At 37.9% G+C, this 22,323-nt stretch overlaps 1 protein-coding gene across 3 annotated transcripts in view; it reads right to left on the bottom strand.

The window, feature by feature from the left end:
* The window catches only part of NSF (N-ethylmaleimide sensitive factor, vesicle fusing ATPase), an 88,925-nt gene that overhangs the window by 12,776 nt on the left and 53,826 nt on the right, over window positions 1–22,323 (bottom strand). For all 3 annotated transcript variants that reach the window (XM_081343723.1, XM_081343725.1, XM_081343724.1), the window contains exons 9-17: window positions 20,048–20,247; window positions 16,170–16,335; window positions 14,885–14,959; window positions 13,348–13,535; window positions 10,836–10,931; window positions 10,554–10,710; window positions 9,208–9,341; window positions 5,769–5,835; window positions 4,722–4,801 (exon numbers count right to left, since the gene is read on the bottom strand). In XM_081343723.1, the coding sequence (XP_081199849.1) occupies window positions 4,722–4,801; window positions 5,769–5,835; window positions 9,208–9,341; window positions 10,554–10,710; window positions 10,836–10,931; window positions 13,348–13,535; window positions 14,885–14,959; window positions 16,170–16,335; window positions 20,048–20,247 (1,163 nt within the window). The remainder of the gene's footprint in view (window positions 1–4,721; window positions 4,802–5,768; window positions 5,836–9,207; window positions 9,342–10,553; window positions 10,711–10,835; window positions 10,932–13,347; window positions 13,536–14,884; window positions 14,960–16,169; window positions 16,336–20,047; window positions 20,248–22,323) is intronic.

Raw genomic sequence — 22,323 nt, 5'->3', positions numbered from 1 at the left:
TTGGGTGGGTGCCAATTGGCATCCTAGGATTGGCAAATCAGGATACCCAGCCCAGCAGAGCTTCCCAGTTGGCAAGACAATACAGAAGGTGCAAAATCTTGAGACAGCTAAGCTGAGCAAATTTTCTTGGCTTCCCTCCCAAAATTCATCAGCCAACATTTGGCCTTGCTTGAGAATTCTGGGAGTTGAAGTCCATCTGTCTTAAAGCCACTGAGGTTGAGAACATGTTAGTTTCATCTGCTCCTCTCAAATGTACCATAAGCAAAAATTTATATCAAGCAGTATAATTATCAATGTATTATGGAAGGAATGACATAATTATAGAATTATCTTTTGTACTGGGAAACTCTTTCAAGCCTCTGTGATTTTGTCCAGGTTTCCAGAAAGATATTAAATTTTCTGAAGAGGGGCAGAATGTGGTACATGTTACTCTTATATGTAGTGGATGCAAAATAGAGCAATTGACTCATAAAGGATATGGAAGGAAATCATTTCTATTTTTAAACATTTTAACTAAAATGAGCTGTTTTTCTGAAGCCACGAGGACACCAGTTTTGATTACCAACCAATCCTAAGATCTAAAAAAGAACTTTCTACCAATGAAAGAGAATAGTTGTAGCTAAGGGCTGAACTGTGGTGCCCTTGATGGTCTCTGAACTTGTTGTTTCCAAGCTCAGAGAACACCAAGAAGTCCACAAAAAACTTTCTCAAAGATATCAAACATTTCTATATATAAAAAGGCAATTTATAGAGTGAGGTGGTCTATTAATTTACAATCTAAATTTGTTATGGGAGACTGATCTTGTAACTCACAGTTGTTTATGTAGAGAAACTGGTTTAGTGTTTCCCAGACAAACTATCTATGAGCCTTACCACATTGCAAATTGTCCAGATCAATTACACAGCCAACCAGAGACAGCACTGACCTTCAACCAACCCATGCAAGCCATCCCCACCAGTTCACCTCCCAATGAATCTGACCTGATGTAACCTACCCATCACAAGACCCTCACTCGTCATATCCACACCTGAAGCCCTTATAAACAGAAGAACACTGACTCTGACATCCCTTAAACTCCGCTGAAGATGTTACCTAGTCTGGTAACAAAACATTCGAAAAGCTCAGAGAATGATCACCCTCATCCTACACCGGAGCTACAGATATTCGCCACTATTGAAAAAGAATTTCTTCTCTTTTGGGGGGGGAAAATCATCAGCAAGTTACATTTTGCCATTATTTTAGCAATGTTACCAGAACAGTTTTCACCTTTTGACATTTCTCTCCTTGTGTATGGATTGCATGGTTCATCAGCTTTTAATAAAATATTGAATGAAACTAAAAAGGGTTGAGCAAAATCTAGACCATTCTTCCCAACTGCTGGCTATGCTTACTACAAATTCTGCAACCGGCATCATTTGGATTATTTAAACTCTGAGGCCAATGTTTCACCGAGAGTTTCCACATTTCATTGAGAGTTTCCAAGTTCCAGAAAATAATCAAATTAAAGCCACCCAATTATGGACTATATCCTTCTCAAAGACAGCAGAATTAAGGATTCTCTGTCTATAAAGACTATAGAAGTAAATAAGGTTACAAACAAACATCTCTGAGGCTCACAAAAGACTTGCTTTGTGCTAAAAAGTTGGTCTAGCTCCAGTAAGTGCCATACTTTGCACACACAGACACACAGACATGCACAGACACAGAGAGAGAAATTTGTAGGACAAACATAGGGAGGATGTCTTAAGCAGGCCCCATTCAGAAGATCCCCGAAACAGTTTGCTGGGTTTTTCATAACACTACCGAAATTGTCAATCTAGCTTAAGGGGTGGGGGGAGGGGGGAGAGTAGAAGAGAGGGATACTGCACTGGGCTTTTACCCTCTAAGTCTAATTGTTAGTTTTTTCATAGGAACCAGCAGGGAACCCCATGTGAAGCCTCTGTGGGGTTCCTGAGCAGAGCATCCAATGCCTTGTGTGACTCTGCATGTAGATGAAGGAAGCCTTTCGGGTTGCTGTGCTGTTACTGCTCCTTTCTCAGAGAAATGCTTTTTTTCTCTGGCTTGGCTCCCTGCTGGGCCAGCGCTTTTCAATTTTCCTCTCTTTTTTTCCCCTCCCCCTCCCCCCCCCCGCCCTCCACGCTTGAAAAAAATCCTCTCCTCTCCTTGCAAAACCCATGGAAACATGAAAAAATAATAAAAGAGTTCAGAGAGGTGGGTCTGCTTTGTTTCTTTTACTTTGGAAAATCTACATTAATTTTAAAAAGCTTTAAAAAAGTCTGTTTAAGAGAATATACAAATACATGAATACAGACCACATGTATGGAGGGAAAGAACTGGATTTTTCTTTCTCTGGATTGATTTTACAAAGCTGAAGAATGCTCCAGATCTAAATAATGTCTGTTTGTCTGTCTTCTCTCTCTCTCTCTACACACACACACACACACACACACACACACACACACACACACCACTCAGTCTGTATGTGTACATAGATACATATATACATATAAGCAAGTGCAATGGCTTAATGGTTAAAAATGTTGACCTTGTCACCTGAAAACTAATAGCCCCGGTTCAAAACCCAAGTGTTGCACAACATTCACAAGCTCCCATTCTTACTCCACCTCCTGTCCACCAAGCAGTTCAAAAGCATGGAAATGCAAGTAGATAAACAGGTACCACTTTGGTGGGAAGGTAACATTATTCCATGTGCCTTTGGTGTATAGCCATGCTGGCCACATGGCTACAGAAAATGTCTTCAGAAAATGCTGGCTCCCTCAGCCAAGAAATGCGAATGAGCACTGCACCCTAGTGTCAGATACGACTGTGCAGGGAAACTTTTACCTTTACACACACACACACACACACACACACGAAGTATAGCTCTACCTATAGAGACAGCAGAAATATCTTCCTGATGAACTGTTTTCAGTTGTTTATAGTAATCCCCAATGAAAAGGTGGTGAAGTTATCTTCCAAACTAAAAAAAATGTAGATTTTAATTGTATAGAGCCCATTCTGACATCAAATTTGGACACTTCCTCCCCGAGATCCAGCATGCTCCTACCCTCCTAGACTTTTAAAAAGCCTTATAAACCTGGATTTCCCCCAAAGCACTAGGGTACTGTATTTCTAGAGCCTAAGAAAGTTATTTGTTGGATATGAATAGTGTGGTGTTTTTCTGGTGTAGGAGTTTTTATGTTTGTATAAATCAATTTTTGAATTCTTTTATTGTTTGTAAGCCATGCAAGATTATTGATACATAACATAGATAACTATATTAATCTAATAAATAAAGCCTGAAAGCCCTCATATAGCAGCTTCATAATGATATCATAATGATATCTTAAAGAGATGGGAGTACCAGACCATCTTATTTGTCTCTTGAGAAACCTATATGCGGGCCAAGAAGCAACAGTGAGAACTGGACACGGAACCACTGATTGGTTCAAAATTGGGAAAGGAGTCCGGCAAGGCTGTATACTGTCGCCCTGCCTATTTAACTTATATGCAGAGCACATCATGAGAAAGGCAGGGCTAGATGAATCAAAAGTTGGAATTAAGATTGCCGGAAGAAATATCAACAACCTAAGATACGCAGATGATACCACTCTAATGGCAGAAAGTGAAGAAGAACTAAAGAGCCTCTTGTTGCGGGTGAAGAAGGAGAGTGCAAAACTTGGGTTGAAACTTAACATTAAGAAAACCAAGATCATGGCATCTGGCCCTCTCAATTCCTGGCAAATAGATGGGGAAGAAATGGAGGTAGTGACAGATTTTATTTTCCTGGGCTCCAAGATCACTGCAGATGGGGACTGTAGCCAAGAAATTAAAAGACGCTTGCTCCTGGGGAGGAAAGCCATGACAAATCTAGACAGCACACTAAAAAGCAGAGACATCACCCTGTCAACAAAAGTGCGTATAGTCAAGGCTATGGTCTTCCCAGTTGCAATGTATGGCAGTGAAAGTTGGACCATAAGAAAGGCTGAGCGCCAAAGAATTGAGGCCTTTGAACTATGGTGCTGGAGAAGACTCCTGCGAGTCCCTTGGACTGCAAGGCGATCAAACCGGTCAGTCCTAGAGGAGATCAATCCTGACTGCTCTTTAGAAGGCCAGATCCTGATGCTAAAACTCAAATACTCTGGCCACCTAATGAGAAGGAAGGACTCACTGGAGAAAAGCCTAATGCTGGGAAAGATCGAGGGCAATAGAAGAAGGGGACGACAGAGAATGAGGTGGCTGGATGGAGTCACTGAAGCAGTAGGCGTGAGCTTAAATGGACTCCAGAAGATGGTAGAGGACAGAAAGGCCTGGAGGAATGTTGTCCATAGGGTCGCGATGGGTCGGACACGACTTCGCAGCTAACAACAACAATGATATCACTGTGCATAGCAACATCTACAGAAGCATGCCAGTATGCAGAATAATGTACGGTATGTTGGATTATTTTCCTCACTAACACCTCAGAACTCAGAAACGCTAATTTTCTCCTTAATTCATACCGAAACAAATTAGATAAAGCAGATAGACAGACTTCCCATCCAACATAAAATATACTTAAAACTCTTCTAATTTGAAAGGACAAAAAAGGCTGCTCTGTAAATGCTTCACCTCTTTTATATGAAATTGTTTCACTGCTCTTTAAAGATTTTAAAGACCTCAGATGAGAACATAGCTCAGCTTACAAACATTTTGACTTGTTGCAAGACAGGGTACTTACTTTAGGTGGTGCTTTTTTCAACAACACCAGAAGAGCCTGTAACACCAGATTGGAGAAACGTGGCCCAATTGGAACATAATCTGAAAGTTTTAGATAACAAAATAATAATACATATATTTACACAGCTCATGAAAAGTCATACAGAGTGGCAACAAGTTCAAATATTGTTGTGTTTTAAAGTTTGGTCAGGTCATTTATACTCTTCCAAGTGTGGTATTAAGATAACTAATGCTCCAATATGTGTTACTAAAGAATTCCATTTGAGCCTTGCTACTGCCATCCCAAATGTAGCTTTACTTTACTTTTGGAGGAGCTCTTTGCAGCCTGTCCACCATCTTGGCTCCTCCCCATCCCCAAATGTAGCTAATATCAATTAACACCAGTTAGGAAACTAGCTATGGCAGACATGTCAAACACAAGGCCCGGGGGCCAGATCTGGCCCGCGAAGTGGTTCCATGTGGCCCGTGAAGCCATCCTGGAAACAGTGAGGGAACGGCCTCCACTGCCTTGGCCCTGGCCCAGAGACCCTCCTTCCACCAGAGACCCTCAGATCTGTCCCACTCCTGCCCAGGCCCCCATAGGCACCCTTGATGCCAACGATGTAGAGCTGGCCACGCCCACCCAGTAGGCCATACGCACTCTAGCCACGCCCACCCAGTAGGCCACGCCCACCCGGCCCCTTGAGGGCAACCTCAACGCTGATGCGGCCCTCAGTGAAATTGAGTTTGACACCCCTGAGCTATGGTAACAATAAAACTTTGAACTGATAAATTAGAGGAGGTTAAATAAAACTCTCCTTTAATTTAATCTCAGGACCCAACCATTCTTCCTTCTTCTAGTGTTGTACCTTCTCCTCCAAATAATGAAAGGTGGATACAAACTCCATCATATATATCCGCATAAACTGCCTCCATAATGCTACCTCCATACCCAAGCTCAGGCACACCAGCCACACCAGCCCTTCTTTTCATAGAAAACCATGGTTTTGCCCCAATCTCATGTGATTCCGCTGTTCTTCACAGATATTCCCTTTACAGGTATTCTCACCAAGAAGCCGTTCAATATCGTCCACCACCACACAGCTGAGCTGGGACTTATAAGCATCATCAAAGATCTAAACATCAGAAAAAAGAAGCAGCAAAGGATTTTGTTAATGGCGCCTTCAAGTAAAAATAAAAAAAGCTTTGCCTCTTGGAACTTAAAATTTAATTTCTATCAAATCCAAGTTTTAGTTTAACTTGTTTTTATAAAAAAGCTCTTTAACAAATTATACTACTATGAAGGGAGAAATTGATTTCTATACAAAGCACACTCTAAAATTAGAGATTAGGGGGGGAAATATTATAGATAGCTATCAATTTTGTTTCCCTTCTTTGAAGGGTTCATTAATATTTGAAATTTTTGAATGGAACCACTCAAAATTTGGAAAGTTATTCCACTTCTTAGCATGCTACCCCTATGTCATGTAAAACATGCTGAAAATATTTTTTTAAAAATATCCATTTCCTCAGATTTAGAAGAGGATGATGTTACCTGTGGCCCATCCACATTCTTAAAATAATTTTTCCCTTTGCTTTATCAAGAAACGGTTCTTTCCTGCTGCATATGCAGATATGTATCTTTCCTTAAACAGAAATGTGAAGACCTCTTATTTAGATATACTAGATTTTTGTACTCTGCATGACTCTTTTAGCAGAGTCACAGATTAAGTGAATTTGGCTCAGTTATATATACCACCACCACAACCACCACCACCAAACTTCTCTGGGGTCTTCCCAAGCATTTTAGTTTAATATCCTACACGGTCTAGTTTTATTGTTCTATGTGGCTAACTGTAATTATCATTATTCACTCTTATAACATCCAGAAAAAAACAATGGATTTCAAGATATTACTCTACAGTGCTTATTGGAAGCACTGTATTAAATAACATTATGAAACTGAAAAGAAAGTAAGATAATTTATATTAAGCTAAAAAAAAGACATCCCAATTTGCAATTCAAAGAATAGCTAGACTATTCCAGATAGATTCTGTCTACATGGATCTTTTTTATTAAATACGGCCAAAAGAATTGACATCCCCACTCCCCGCTCCCCAAATCCCAGTTTACAATAGAGTAAGTTGAAACTGATACAGGTAAATGACATCCAGCATCCTTTATTTCATAGACACTTTGCTTTTGATGCATGACTCTCATTATTTTTCTAAATAATAAAACAAATGAAAATGGCAAGGGGATAATTATTGCTATCCCTTAGAAGTTAAGAGACACTATTGGATTTCAGTGATTTTTCAGGCAAACTATTTACTCAGGCTATTTGAATGGAAAAAAGTACTGTTAGACTGTTCAACCAGGAAGACCCTATTTCTGAAAGGCAAATACAAAAGTCCAATTTTTTAAGATTATCATGCAAGTCCCCCAATGTGTATCTAGTATAGCTTTAAGATAAGAACTGGGAATTACAAGTATAGAAGCAATATCTAATTATCTTTAATTACTAGCTAAAACTAATATTTAATCCAACAGGCCTAATTAACATGGGTAACTTCCAATCTACCTGAAATACATTCATTAGGGGAAAACTAGAAAGCTATGGGTTCTCTAATGAGGCAATTTAAAAAATGGGATTTGACCAAGCAAAAAAAATCCTGAAAGGGAGAGTCACTGACACAGGATGGCAACCAGATGTCAGTTTAAGCAGCAAAGCTAAGTTTTAGAAACACTCTTTTAGCACCATGCCAGGTAGTTATTAATAATCAATAATAAATAACAGATATCACAGAACATTTGTTCTGGTTAGATTCAATGCATTCCCTTCAGAAGTTATTGACAGTAAATATCAAAAAATTCCTTTCCATGAATGATTTTGCCTCAGTGACCCCCACACTGCAGAGGATGTTTAGCAAGTGCTGCTGCACTCAAAAACTGGGGGATACATTTATTTATTTATTAAATTCACATGACTCTGGGCAGCTTACAGATCATAAATAGGTAAATAGAAAAACAGTTAAAAATGTCAAATTATGCAAATTCAAAATGTTAAAAACTATGAAAAAACCCAGGAACTAAGAGCCAGATGGAATAGGGACAGGGTCTTCTTACCCCATCAGCTGCCTCCAGCAGTGAGAACTCCCCTTGGAGCACCAAGCTAACTGGCAAAACCAAGTTGTAATACCCTTCTGGAAGGCCAAAAGGCTGGGTGTAGTTTTCACCTCCAGAGGTAGAGTGTTCCACGGAGTTGGGGCCAAAGTGGAAAAGAATCTTCTCTTTGGCCCTGCCTTCTGGGTTTCCTTGGCAAACAGCGTCTGTGCACACCTCTTCTGTTGGCGCAAGAGGAGTGGGCTAATGGTATTGAGGTGAGATGGCCGCTCCTCAAATTGCCAATGTAGAAGTCTCATTATCAGAATTACAGAAAGTACTAGATTGCAGTTATTGCCCCAAAGCAATCCTAGGTGCTATGAAATACTGATACCCAGGGCTTTTTTTGACATAGAACGCTCAGAACGGAGTTCCGGCACCTTTTTTGGATGGAACCTTGTAGGGTAGGCAAGGCGGGTTGTATGACATGTGTGAGTTCTGGCACCTTTTTTTTTTCAAAAAAAAAACCACCGCTGATATCCCTAATGTAATATTTCATAGCACACTTTAAGTAATAACTGCAGTCATCCTTTATTATTATTATGGATCCTTGCACAGTCAGCCGGATGTTCAGACTGGATTTGGCATTTTTGCCTACCTATTGAGTCTTTTCCAAGGATCTATATGATGATGATGATGATGATGATGATGATGATGATGTTTATGCCACTTTCATTTGCTTTATTATTTACAAAATATGTGCAGTCATACACAAAAAACAAAGTGTCTGGACTATGGAATAAAGAAGAGTGAATGCCATTTAATTGTGTCAATTTCAATTTATTTCAGGATAAATTGGGATTCTTTGGAGAAAAATGCAGTCTACCAATATTTTTGGCAAGGTTGTACATTCACTAGGAGAGTTTGAGGAAATTTCCCCCAACAGTGAAATATCACATTGAAGGTGGCTGATGAGTTAAGAGGCAATCCTGCCTCCCCGCCATGCTGTGCATTCTGCTCCCTCTTTTCTTCCCTTCCTCCCCATCTTTTAATTATAATTCTATTTTTATTGTAATTTCCATTTTTACTGCTTTAGAAATATTTATCTTTTATTATTTGTATCTTTTAATGCTATAGGCCACCCAGAGTCACTTTGAAACAATATGTGTGGCAAGTAAGTAAGTAAGCAAGCAAGTAAATAAATATGTATTAGCTTTTAGAATATCTTTTCCTTTGCTATAATAAGGCTATTTTCATACTCATGTTTCTGATTTGAATTCAAAGCTACATACCTAATTTGTAAAACTATTTAACAAACTGTTAGACATAGAAAGAGCAGTAGAGAAAAATGATTAAGTAATATATCAGGAAAAATTGATTAATAAAGAACAGATTAGTAGTTATACCTTCTTAATTGCCTGGCACTTGGCAGGTTCTGAAAAGCCAATCATTTTATCAGGAGAACAGATCTTGATGAAGGGGAAATTAGATTCTTCTGCAATCTTTGCAGCTAAAGCTGTTTTCCCACTATGTGGGGGACCTGTTGGCAAAAACATTCCAGGGATAGACAAAAGGAATAGCATATCTTGCCAGTGTTAAAAAGACAAAGTCTCTTCATGAAAACTGAGTACACATGGAAAAAAAGGTCTCTCCCTTTGGCTGAGATTTACATGAACGTTCAAGTTCTTAAAAGAGCTATGAACCCAGAAGGTTCATTGAGACACAAATCACTTTTAATACCAAACCATGTGCTAATCTTTAGCAACTTCATTAAGTTTCTCTCCCTGACACATTGGCTCTTGGGACAGAACAGAGATTTTGTCAACATTATATGCACATCCAGCCCACTCATCAACCTCCATTATCTGCTTGAAATTACACAAAGGATGTACATAATAATTTTGAAGTTTCTTAAATTTGTGGTGTCAGGAAGGAAGATGGTTTAGAATGTTTCAGAATTTTATTAACTCCATTAATCTAAACATTCGCTTGATCTGTCATTTATTGTGCAGAAATTGTAATGGATTTGAGGCTAACATGTCCCAATATTACTACATGGAAATGTAAAGCATTACAAGGACTCCTTTCTTGACAGTTTTTATAGCATTGAAGTTTCAGGCTTTCCTGGATAAAATTAATTAATTAAGCAAAGCTATTACAAACTGAGTGAAGACTTAGTGATCCTCCTTTTGGATAATCTACTCCCAGAATTAGACAAGGACAACGCTTCATTGTTGCTTTTGATGAAACTCTCATCAGCTTTTGATATAATAAATTACTATATTTTTTTGGATCGCCTCTTTCCCAGTTCTAAGCTCTATATCTATCTTCATGATTTGTACTCAGACACCTAAATCTTCTAGAAGTTTTAAATAGAGCAAGATAGAGAGTATATATTATTTTAACCATAACATCAGATAGCAGTTAGCGCTAATCATATGTGCAAAGCCACTTCAATGGTTCCCAGTTTCAGTTTGCTCACTATTAAAAACCAGGTTATAGCATTTTAGATATCACACCAAATATGATTTTGAGGTGATGCTGAATTAAGTTTCTGTAAGGTGTTAAGAGAGAGAAGAATATCCAATTCTCTTTTCTCACAGAGGTGCCAGAATCCCCTTTTATAATCTAACACTAATAATCTTCCTTTAGAAATCATATAACATTCCAGATAGAAGCAAGCTATCAAGCCTAGTACATTTTCTAGAAGCAGACCACATTTAATCCATCCTCTGTAGAGCAAGTAACATACCTTCCAAAAGAACACTGACCAAGGGAGTACGATCACTATTTTTGGCCTGCTGAACAAGAAGCTCCCCGTCATCCAGCACCCGAGAAACAGGGTCACCCCATTTAATAATGCCATTCATAACATAACTTGCATAATCTTCCTGATTGGTCCCAAATGCCTGTGGTTAGAAAGAAACAGATGTAGCAAAGCAAATGGTGAATAACTGCCTCCATTTCTAAGAGTAGGAATGATATGAAATAGTTCTCCTGTTTAGCAACAAGAAGAAATGAAAGACACACTCACAGGCTTAATGTCATTCTCCAGTGAAGCCAAAAAGTCTCCCCTTGTCACCTGTAGAGATTCTGCTTTTTCCATATCAACTTCCACTTTAGTGCTGGCCTAATGAAAATGGGAGATGGCGCGTTAATAAGACAGCTAACAAAAGTGTAAATTCAAAATACATCTACAAAGCTCAAATAATGGAACTTCCAAGAAAAATCTCAAGTAGTCTCAGTTTCCCTTTAAATACACACACACACACACACACACACACACACACACACACACACACACACACACACACATATAAAGAATCTCTAGGAAACAATGTATCAGAATAGAGTTCATGAGTGTATGTGGCAAAATAAAAGAAGCAAGAAGTTTAAAGTACATTAAGAAACATAGAAACTGGTATATCTTTTTTGTTTTCTCATCAGAAAACAAAAATGGTCTGTCAGAACAAAAAGGCATGGAGTGGTATAAAAAATGTTTCAAATAAATTAGCTTTAATTATTTCCCCTTTTATTTTATCTCCAGCTTTATGTCATACAAATAAATTAGTCATACTATTTTTTATTCCTTTACTGCACCTTGCATAAATAATATTGGTTACTCCAAAAAGGAATAAATGAATAAGTGTGTACATCTGCCTGCCTGCCTGCATTCATTTTTTCTATTGTTTTCTGTCTATGCTACCAAATGTTGTGTAATTAGGACAGTTGAGCAGAATGTTTGATTTGAACTTGGACCTTTCTACTCCACATTCATAAAAAATCCCCAGCATTTTCTCTCTGATACCCTTTCACAACACAATCCCTTATAGAAGATTTACAATTCTTCCTTGTTAGGTGCCCAAGATAGTGGGAGGATACTGTGGTGGGGCATACTAGGAGTGCAGTTAAGATGACTAATGTGAGAATGCATAAAATCTCTCTATGTACATAAAGTCCAATCCATATTTCCAAGTCTTCTCTGAAAGTAAAGTAAATAAGCTATTACATTAATAAAGGAGATGGGGCCAAAGAAATGTGCAGAAGCTAACTAGCTTCATAACTTGCCACTCTATGGAGTTGCCATAATAAAAACTTTGTTCTGCTTCAGATTTTAGATCATCTGTAAAGTACATTTTCCTTCATTTTTGTAAATTAGAAGGGTCTCATCCCTCCCCAAATTCATCTGCACAGCATACACACTAAAGCTATGTGTTCCAGGATGCATTCCAAGCCCAACACCTGTTACAGTCACAGGCTAACAAAAATCAGCATTTCAACACTGTCCAATATAAAAAACTAATTTAGCTTGTTTCAGCTAATCTCTAATTTACTCATCCTGACATTTCACATCTGACATCACTCATTTCCTGCTTAGAGCCCAGTGACCTTTACAACTAAAAATGAAGGAGAAAAAGAAAAGAAAGAAAAGAGAAACACTCCAAAGAATATCTCAGTCTGAAATCAGGCCTTTGGGAGCTAAGTAATAAAACCATTGTAGATGTTTACCCTCTTGGTGCATATCATAATTCTTGATATTTTATGAATAAAATCTAACCCATTTCAATATCTAATAGTAGACAGGACAATATTTAATGAAACTTCAAAAATAAGGAGACAAATGTTTGATATAATGCAAAGAAGATACAATCTATGTCTTATGTCCTACCAGTGTATCAATCTTAGCCTATATATTCAAATGTGCTTGCTTTTTGCCTGTGTACTTTTAATACTTTTTGTCTCTTTGTCAAACAAACAACATTCTATTAGGGGACCACAAGCACAACTTTGCACTGAATTTCTTTAAAAATCTAGCCCATAAGAACAGGCAGCCAAGTATTACTTTCAAATTGAAAATTACTGAAAAATAGGTATGCATAACATTATATGAAGGAAATATTCCAACCCCAGATTGTTCCCAAATGGAAGTTAAAGTAGTTCCAAAACATAAGTCCATTCCAGAGTTGGAATATTCCATGATAAGAGTCTCACAATACCATCATTTTCCCAGTCATGTTTAATATGTATGTATCTACTCAGTCTTATTATAGCACTTAACAAAGATGAACCCTGCCTCCAACAGTTAGACTTAATATCTGGAAATTAGCAGGTAAGAAAAAAAAGGCTTAGGACAATGGTGCTCAAAGAACTAAGAAAGGGAAAGAAGATGTAGCTTTTGTATCATACTGCCTAAATGATGTAGATTAAATAAATGGGGTGGCCATTTATTTAATCTAGTCTGAGCTTCAGATTATAGCAGAAGAAACTGCTTGCTTCAATATTCTTTCATCTTTTTTTGTCCCCAGAAATAACATGAATCATCCTTGAAAACTATTTTTACTTGTTAAAGTTTTCTTCCCCCACAACCAATTTGAATCAAGAATGGGGGTAAATATTGATCATTTAAAGATTTATTTTGCCTTTTAGGGTTAACTCTTGAATTCTTTATAACTAAGCGAAACTCATAAGAACAAAAGAGGAAGCGGCATAAGGAGGTTCAGATCTAGTGCTATCTGCAGATTGGGTAGTGCTAAGGAGGAGCAAACCTTAATGTGTCTGTTCATAGCTGTGGACTGGGCCGCCCGAACCAGACCCTCAAGTTCAGCACCACTAAAGTTCTTGGTCTCTACGGCCAGCTCTATAATATCAACATCTGAAGCCAGCAGTTGGTGGGTTCGCATCCTTGATGTATGGATGTTGAGAATCTGCATTCGACCTTTTTCATCAGGTAAGCCTAAACAGAATAATTGTCATTTTGCTTTAAATCATTTTTTTCACAATGATCTTTTATGTAGCGTGTCTGCAATTTCCAAACTTTCTTGTCAAGATCTTAGTTGGGGAATTCTAGAAGCAATTGTCCCCAACACATTTGGAGACAGCCAGATTGGGAAAGGCTCTTTAGACATTACCACTTTCTCCCATGATTGCAATATTGTAACACGCGAAGTAATAACATTTGTCCCCAGTCCTCTGAGTATTCCATTTTAAAGAATTGGAAAATGGGGTGGACATTGCACCTTATTTTCAACCAGAATGCAACGGAGATTTCTGAATCATTTTGTTACATTTAGGCACAGATAATGTCTGACTGGAGAGTATGGACACATCCATGCAATTTTCTCAACAACAACTTTTGCAATTGCTTGGGGTGTTTTTGGATTTCCCAGTCTAGACTTTTGCCCTGATGTTCCTTAGGAATGTCCTATCCAAATCACATTTGTACTTCCCATATTTACAATGCTACCCATGGATATAGTTTAAACTTCTGTAGCTGTATCTACCTGTGATATCCAAACTTTGGAAACTTGGGAATAAGAATAAGCCAATATGTGAAAGGAAAAATTAAATGCCTTTCTCTATTGCTGAAAATGGAAAAGACAAAAGAATGCAAGCTCAAAGCTTGTTGCAGCTTGGTGTTCTTCTAATATAAGTATTCAACCATTTGGATGATCATATAGAGCAGGGGTGTCAAACTCAATTTCATTGAGGGCCGCATCAGCATTGCTGTTGCCCTCAGGGGTCCGGGTGGGTATGGCCTACTGGATGGGCGTGGCTAGAGTGCGTATGGCCTACTGGGTGGACATGGCCAACTCTACATCATTCGCATCAAGGGTGCCTATGGGGACCTGGGCAGGAGTGGGACAGATCTGAGGGTCTCTGGCAGAAGGAGGGTCTCTGGGCCAGGGCCAAGGCGGTGGGGGCCGTTCCCTCACTGTTTCCAGGATGGCTTCGCGGGCCACATGAAACCACTTCGTGGGCTGGATCCGGCCCCCGGGCCTTGTGTTTGACATGTCTGATATAGAGGGAAAGACAATTTACATGAAGCCAAACTAATGGCCTGTGAGCTGCAATAAGTTACTTTTTACTGTTTTTGCCTTTTTCCAGTCATGGGTATCATGGTTCTGTTAGTGTAATGTTCAAGAGAATCCATATTGCACATCTTCCTTGTTCAAGTTAATATAAATTATGGAGAGAGGGCTGTGGCCATAAGACCATATGCACCAAAATACTTCCTACCAAAACTTTCCAATGCCTACCATTTGTTTGTGGGTTTTGATAATAACTTCTGCCCTGACTATTTACCAATCTCCATTTTCACTTCCAGTCGTCCAGGTCGTAAGAGTGCTTCATCAATCAGGTCTGGTCTATTGGTCATACCTGGACATTAAAAAGAAATTATTACTAGCCTGAAAAAGAGAATGAGTCCAGATACTATACCTGATTTTTAGATTAGCTGATTGAGCCTTCTGGGCACCAAGCAAACAATCCTACTCAATTGTTGTATCTTTCCATTAAGCAAAAGAGGCAAATCAAACATAGCATTCCCACCAGAAGTGATAATGTTCTATTTACCTTTTATTTACTGCATATAAAGAGATCCCAAAAGGACCTCAAAAGGTGTGTGTGTGTGTGTGTGTGTGTGTGCGCGCGCGCACGCGCAGGGTGGGGAGCTATCTAGTCATATGAGAGAGAACAAAATGAGGGAAATGAAAAGGGGTTGTTCCCAGGCTTGAACTGTGATTCATCTAGCAATGTCCAAGGTTCCAAAATATGTTTCAGGGATATGTTGCAGCATCTGATATCTGTGAATTGCTGTCTCATGTTATACTATTCAAATGAATGGACACGTGGATCATAGCTAATATGCAAACTAGTCTGTGTGAAACAAATATTAGAGACATTGTGATGGAGAAAGAAAGAAAGAAAGAAAGAAAGAAAGAAAGAAAGAAAGAAAGAAAGAAAGAAAGAAAGAAAGAAAGAAAGAAAGAAAGAAAGAAAGAAAGAAAGAAAGAGGGGGAGGAAAAAAAAGACAAGAAAAGTTCTTCCACCAATATTATTCCTTGGGTTTGTTTTCACTTTTTCTTTTCCAAGTAGTAATCACAACTTTTAATACCTTTTTTTTGTTTTCCATTTTATCTCCTTTAGTTATCCATTTAAATATTACAATTTAAAATCTTCCTTGAAAAATAGTAGTGTAAAAATTTACTGCAAAACATCTCTTTGAAAAAGAATATAAAAGCCTAAGAATCAGTTAAGGGTTAATAATTCTTATGGCTGAATATACAATAAATAGCTCACAATATATTATTTTAGTTTTGTTTTATGCTGTCCAGATTAACTTGCTGTGACATTGTCAGCTATATTAATAAGAAAAATAAATAATTTCCCTATCAAGCAAGATAAATCATCCTAGTTTAATATCTTGCCTAAGGCTCTGCACTTTTGTTTTCGTCTCAAGACTCTCAAAAGTGAGACATTTACTCTTTGCAACCAGAAATATCTTGCATCCATGTCTCCCTGCAAATATGTCAACGATATGGCAAGGTCTCCCTCTCAAGTGAACCCAAGAGACAAGGAAACTGCATACCGATTACTAAGATATTGTTCAACTGTTCAACACCATCAATTTTGGACAAGAGCTGGTTCACAACAGTGTCGTGGACGCCAGTGCTGCCGGCCATACTCCCTCTTTGTTTGCAGATAGCATCGATTTCATCAAAGATGATTATATGAACACCACTATTTGCCCCAAGCTGATGAAGAAAAATCAAAGTATGTCATTAAACTATTGTCATCCTTATTCTAATAGCTATCACAGTGCAATGTTTTAAGGAATGCAGAATAAGAGTAAAGCATTTGAGCATGAAAAGAACAATTCCATTCTAACTGTAATAAAGGGAAGAAACTTTCAATATTCATTTGGTATAAGGCCTGTGGCCATAAATAACCTTGGTGGAGCAGTGGGCTAATGCCTCCTTAAGTAACACCAGCTGCCTGCAATTAGTGCAGGTTCACCTCCCACCAGGCTCAAGGTTGACTCAGCCTTCCATCCTTCCGAGGTAGGTAAAATGAGGACCCAGATTGTTGGGGGCAATTAAGCTGACTTTGTAATAATGCCGCTGGGGGGTGGGCAAAAGCCCTAATAAGCAGGCATATACATAGAAGGAAGGCTATTGCTAAGCACATTGGTTTGTGCTTAAATTGTAAGCCGCCCTGAGTCTTCGGAGAAGGGCGGGATATAAATGGGATTAAAATAATAAATAAATAAATAAATAAAGATGTATTGTGGATCCATTCCCAATTTCAGTATTCCAGAATAGTTCAATTAACAGTATACTAGTTCATATTAAGATTATGAAGGGCACTAAAAACCCCTTAGGAAATAAAATGTTACAATATATATTCAGAATTCTATGTATATACAGAATTTTTTTTTAGAACTAGAGAATCTATGACCATTTGGTCATCCTTTCAAAGATTATTTCCTTACCTAAACAGAGAAACAAAATGACATGGATAGGCAAAAAGCAGTGATAGGAAGAGTGACTTCCAACTTCCGTTGGCTTTCTCACTGACTTTGCTTGTGGGAAGCTGGCATGCAGCATCAGAAATCACAATCACATGACTACAACTAACTGAGTAATGCTGCAGAGCTTGGTAAATACAACTGATGAGATCCTTGAAATTTCAATTACAGTAGCAGTAATGACAGTACTACAAAAGCAGTAATGGGTCCAAGATTATACAGCAGTGGTTCTCAACCTGTGATCTGCAGACCCTTGGGGTCCACAATATGGTCACAGGAATTCCACAAAGGCTGGAAGAAATGTTATGATTTAAATCTTGAGTTAATTGGGGGTTCATAGTCATGGTCCATGGCCACAAAAGGTACTTAGGGGGGGTCCATAATGAAGAAAAGGTTGAGAACTACTGCAATACAGGATTCATTACTTCCAATAATGACAAGTCATGCAGGTCCTAAGTCACCCTCCAATTACCATCATCACACTTATAGCTGGCATGCGCTTAATTATTTTTCAGGGTTTTATGCTGCTACAATCAATCGATTCCCAGAGTCTTACAAAACTTTAATCCAGTATCAAAGTTAAAAGCATCAATATTGGCCAAAACCAATAGAAAAATATTTATAACTTGTCACCCTCAGTAAACACGCAGCATCACTCTTTTGGGAGCAGTAATCTTTCATTCCATCTCTACAGTTCTTACATAGTCAAGGTAGTATGGTCCAACACACTAAAAACAAGGATAGGGTTATCTTCATCTCCAGAACAGAGGAGAGGGATCTTCACTGAAAATGCTTACACTTTCCAGATATTGACATTGGCTCAACAGAGACTTGTAACAAATCTCCCCTCTTGGAGTTCACTGGAGGGGCAGATTGCATAAAACATATGTCTTAACATGTAACTGAAAGTGATAACCAATATCCTAAAAACAGTGGCTGAAAGCTAAATGCTCCCCAGTACAGCTCCTGTAATAAAAGTCTTACATGCACAAAATCAAGCTCACTACTACCCATGTGGTTGCATTCTGGATTAGTTGAAGCTACCAGGTGGTCTTCAAGGGCAGAACTATGCAGTGTAACTTCCAAATGTGAGGTGACAATTACTTAAGCAATGGTCAGCAGGCTTCCTGATTCAGAAATGGTTGCAACGGATGTACAAGGTAGAGTTACAGAGGTCTTCCTTCCTTTCCAAGCAGAAAAAAAAATCCAAGAAGACCTCTAGATAGTAAACCACTTCTGAATAGGACAGAACAATTCATTCATGGTTAATGATTATTTCTGGAATCTGACAGCTTCCAAATCTATAACCATTCTCTCTTATTTGGATTAAGTCTATGCCATTTTTTCTCTATTTGGATTCTAACAACATCTAGACTCACAAGAAGAGGACTTGATCCCATCTTGTATTTGGTCCAAGCTGCAAGACAGATGGTCTCCTTTGGCAGTTTTATTTACATATTAATAATAAAAATAATAAAATATCTGCCTATCCCAGGTCCTTGGGAAGGACTCGATAGGTGAATAAAAATGCCAAATCTTGTCTAAACATCTGTCTGGGGTTTGGTGAAGTTCTCGAACTTTCTAAATGGTTCTGTAACCTTTTCCAGAATGATGGCCATCAGCGGATATTTTTTTTTTTTTGAGATCATGACATTTTTACTGAATTATGTTTCTTTTAACAGGAGCATTATGTCCTTCTAGAATCTGTAGTGAGAATTTCAGTGTGATAAGGGCATATGGTTTGTAAGATTTATATAAAGGACAGCTGGCCCAAATCAACTCTGATTGTTAAATGAAGTTTTCACATAATTGGCCCTGGCTATTCCTTATTTAAATTGACTAAATGGAAGCAAGGGCAGTTGCTTTTTAATAGTGAACCAGAATGATGGATACCTTTGTTAATGAAAAAAATGAAATAAGAATCATCTTGGTTCATTCAGATTCTAGGAATGTTTTAATAATGTTCAATAGCAAAGATTCATAAAATCTAAAAGTGGGCAAACACAGAACTGTGTAATAGTTGAGCTTTTTAATACTTAGAAAAGTGACAAGTAAAGGAGGTGTGATAGAGTTATAACAGATGATATTTATTTACATGCAATAAAATCAATCAATATGCCTCTAAATAGAATTGTTTGATTGATTGGATAGATGTGTATCCTAACTTTCTTTGAAGAATTTAATTTCCATAATAGTCACCCTCTGAGGTAAATTAGGTTGGGAGGATATGAAGGGTGGAGAATCACACACTGAATTTTCACAAAAATTGCAGTCCCTCTCCAATCCTAGCCCAGTTCCATAACTAGTGTATCAAAATGGTTCCAGATATTGAAACGCATTTGCTGGAGGATTCTACTGTACCCCTGCACTGTTTACTGACTTCGCAGATCATCTAGTTAGTCACTGTGGGAACAGAAAACAACAGTCCTATCTGTAGACAGAATCAACTCTCCTGTCTCAGTCTTCCTCCACCCCATTCTATAGTTAGGGTAGCCAGACACATGGCTACGCTGAATTTCCAAATGAAAAGATTCCTAAAATTGACTGACAGTCATTGGAATGGATCCAAATTCTTTTCCTCCTAGAATAGCCACATTATCAAAACTGCAATCTCATGAGCTACTACATCCCAAACTGCATACCACAGAGGCTGTTAAAAATAAAAATCTATCTTTGCCATTTCTTTCATTCATCAGGCCAAGTTATTTTAAATTGGGAAAAAAAATTCTGCCCATTTCTATATTGTTCATAAGGGAAGAAAATATGCCATATAATGATGTAATCTCAAGCCACACATTTCTTAATAATAGATATTATATGACAAGCAGTGCCACAAGTTGCTCCTGTGGCAGTTAACACATGCTCTGCTGCATCTACTACAAGCCTGAATCCTGATCCAAACAGAACACCATGTAATTCTTTTCATGTTTCTATATTACCCTCTTCTGTTCTTCTTCAGCATCTGCAAAGAGCTTGCGAATGTTGGCCTCTGATTCTCCAACATATTTGTTAAGGATTTCGGGCCCGTTCACAATTTTTGGCTCCCTGGCATTCAGCATTTTGCCAATCTGCCTGGCCATAAGGGTCTTACCACAGCCAGGAGGGCCATATAACAGAATACCTTTCACATGTTTGCAGCCTAAAAGGAAAGAAGAGAGAATACAATTGTGAAATTAACACAGAAAAATCTTTTTCCGGAAAGAACATTAATGGGTGCAAAATAGAGCAGCAATGAATATTACCTGCTAATTATACCACAATTTATCAGAAAACTGATAATCATATCATATCTTACCAGCTGACTACTCTTAGGCCTTCCTCCATAAGTACAATTCAAACTCATGGCTACTATTATTTAAAATTACAGGCAGCTTTGGATCAGAATAGAACTTATTTCCACTAGCCTAATAAATCTGCAAACTACCCATTTTTGGAGACTGCTAAAGCTACTTTTATCATCTGAGGGGCAAAGTTTGATAACCGTACCCTTGCACTGGCTTGGATAAAGTACTATATGCAATTATTTGTTCTTGGCAAAAATATGTAAAGCAAATCATAGTGGAGGCTATAAATCTAGTAAGTGAAAGGAAAGGGGTGACTAAGTCAAAGAGATAGGTACATGACCTTGTTTCTGTAGGAGAAAATCTGAAATTAGCGCTAGAAAGTTTCTTTCTGTAATTGTTGGAAGAGTGGGGGATCAAACACATGGTAAATATCCCTCTGATTCCAGTAACTCCTCCAGAATACTTCAATTCAAACAGATTAATTCCGTTTTTTGTTTCAGTCACATAATTATTTTCTTGTCATAGATTTTTATATTTCTTGAGATATCTCGGCATGTAATGAAATTAATACCTTATTTTGGGATGATTTTTATTTCTTTTCTAAGAAACTTGATGAGTCAAATTTGTTGTTCTCAAAGCTATAGAGGTTTCCAGAAGGAAATTTCTCCAGAAGGAAATTTCTCCAGAAGGAAATTTCTAAACGTGTTTTAGACTGCAAGGAGACATCTTCCTCTTTTCTATTATTTTGTAATCTATTTCCTCTATTCTCATTAGGCTAAACAATTCAAGGTTGGAACTGGCTCTACCCCAAATCTTTTTTATTGCAGGGAAAAGGCAATAGGTGTGCAACCAAATTATTAAATCTCACATTAAACACTTACACAGGTATGCATCAATTCTAGCAGTCACCTCCAAAAATCACTAGTTATTATGAGATGAAAAAGACTAATCCTGTCCCTTCCTTCACAATTTTGGTGAATACTTTAAAAATTCCATGGTTCAGCTGGTTAATTACTAGGCTCAAAATCTGCCAATGTCCTGTATTTTGCCTTTAAAACTACTTTTAACACTTAGTAGCAAAACAATGAGCTAAAATGCAAATATTTTCCAGGTTAATCTTTCCAACTACCACAATCACCCCAGGCTACAGCATAAGGAAAATGGGCTGAATGGCATTAACAAAATATGTCAAAATTCAGGATAACATTTTTGCACATAATTAAGACATAATTTTGACATTGGATGTCAAGGAATACTCTGACATCCAGTACTCAGTCTAGTAAACTCCCGCCCCCCAAATTATTTCTTGTGTGTAGCTTTCAACTTAATGTACTGAAAGATCAAAACAACATTCAACATAAATCTGTCTGCATAATGGTACAGATTACTGCAAGTACTGTATACTATCTTACCTCACCATTCTCAAAGTACTGAAGGACCAGAAAGAAAACAGAAATATTATAGAGAGAAGTATATGTTTTTATATTATATTTATAAATACAAATAATTTCTGCACAACCAAAAGAAGTATCTAGAAAATGATGGGTACATAAGAAAATGCCAACACTTTCTTTCTGAGTAATCTTGTTTATAAATAATCTCAATCAGCTGAGTCTAGAGCAAATGTAGTAAACAGCAATGTTGATTAAGATGAGTGGGCCACCTTCTGATACTAGGTACTACACTTAACATTTATATGCATGTGAGAGAACAGCCATAGGTGAGAAGACGAAAAAAAGTGGATAGGGCCACACCACAAACAGAATATGGCTAAGATTTCCCAGTTTTTCCAATGCTTAGAAAAGGCAGCAGTGTTTTTTTTTAACTTTGTTCTTTTAAGTGTCAACCCTATGCTAGGCTTCATCCATTGCCAAAATGATTGTAATGCAAGAGTAAATAAAACACGAACATGGAAAATATTTGTGTATTAG

Source organism: Vipera berus (assembly GCF_964194415.1).
Source record: "Vipera berus genome assembly, chromosome: Z".
Lineage (NCBI taxonomy): Eukaryota > Metazoa > Chordata > Lepidosauria > Squamata > Viperidae > Vipera > Vipera berus.
The sequence above is the reverse complement of the archived record's forward strand: the minus strand, read 5'-3'. Positions and strand labels throughout refer to the sequence as shown.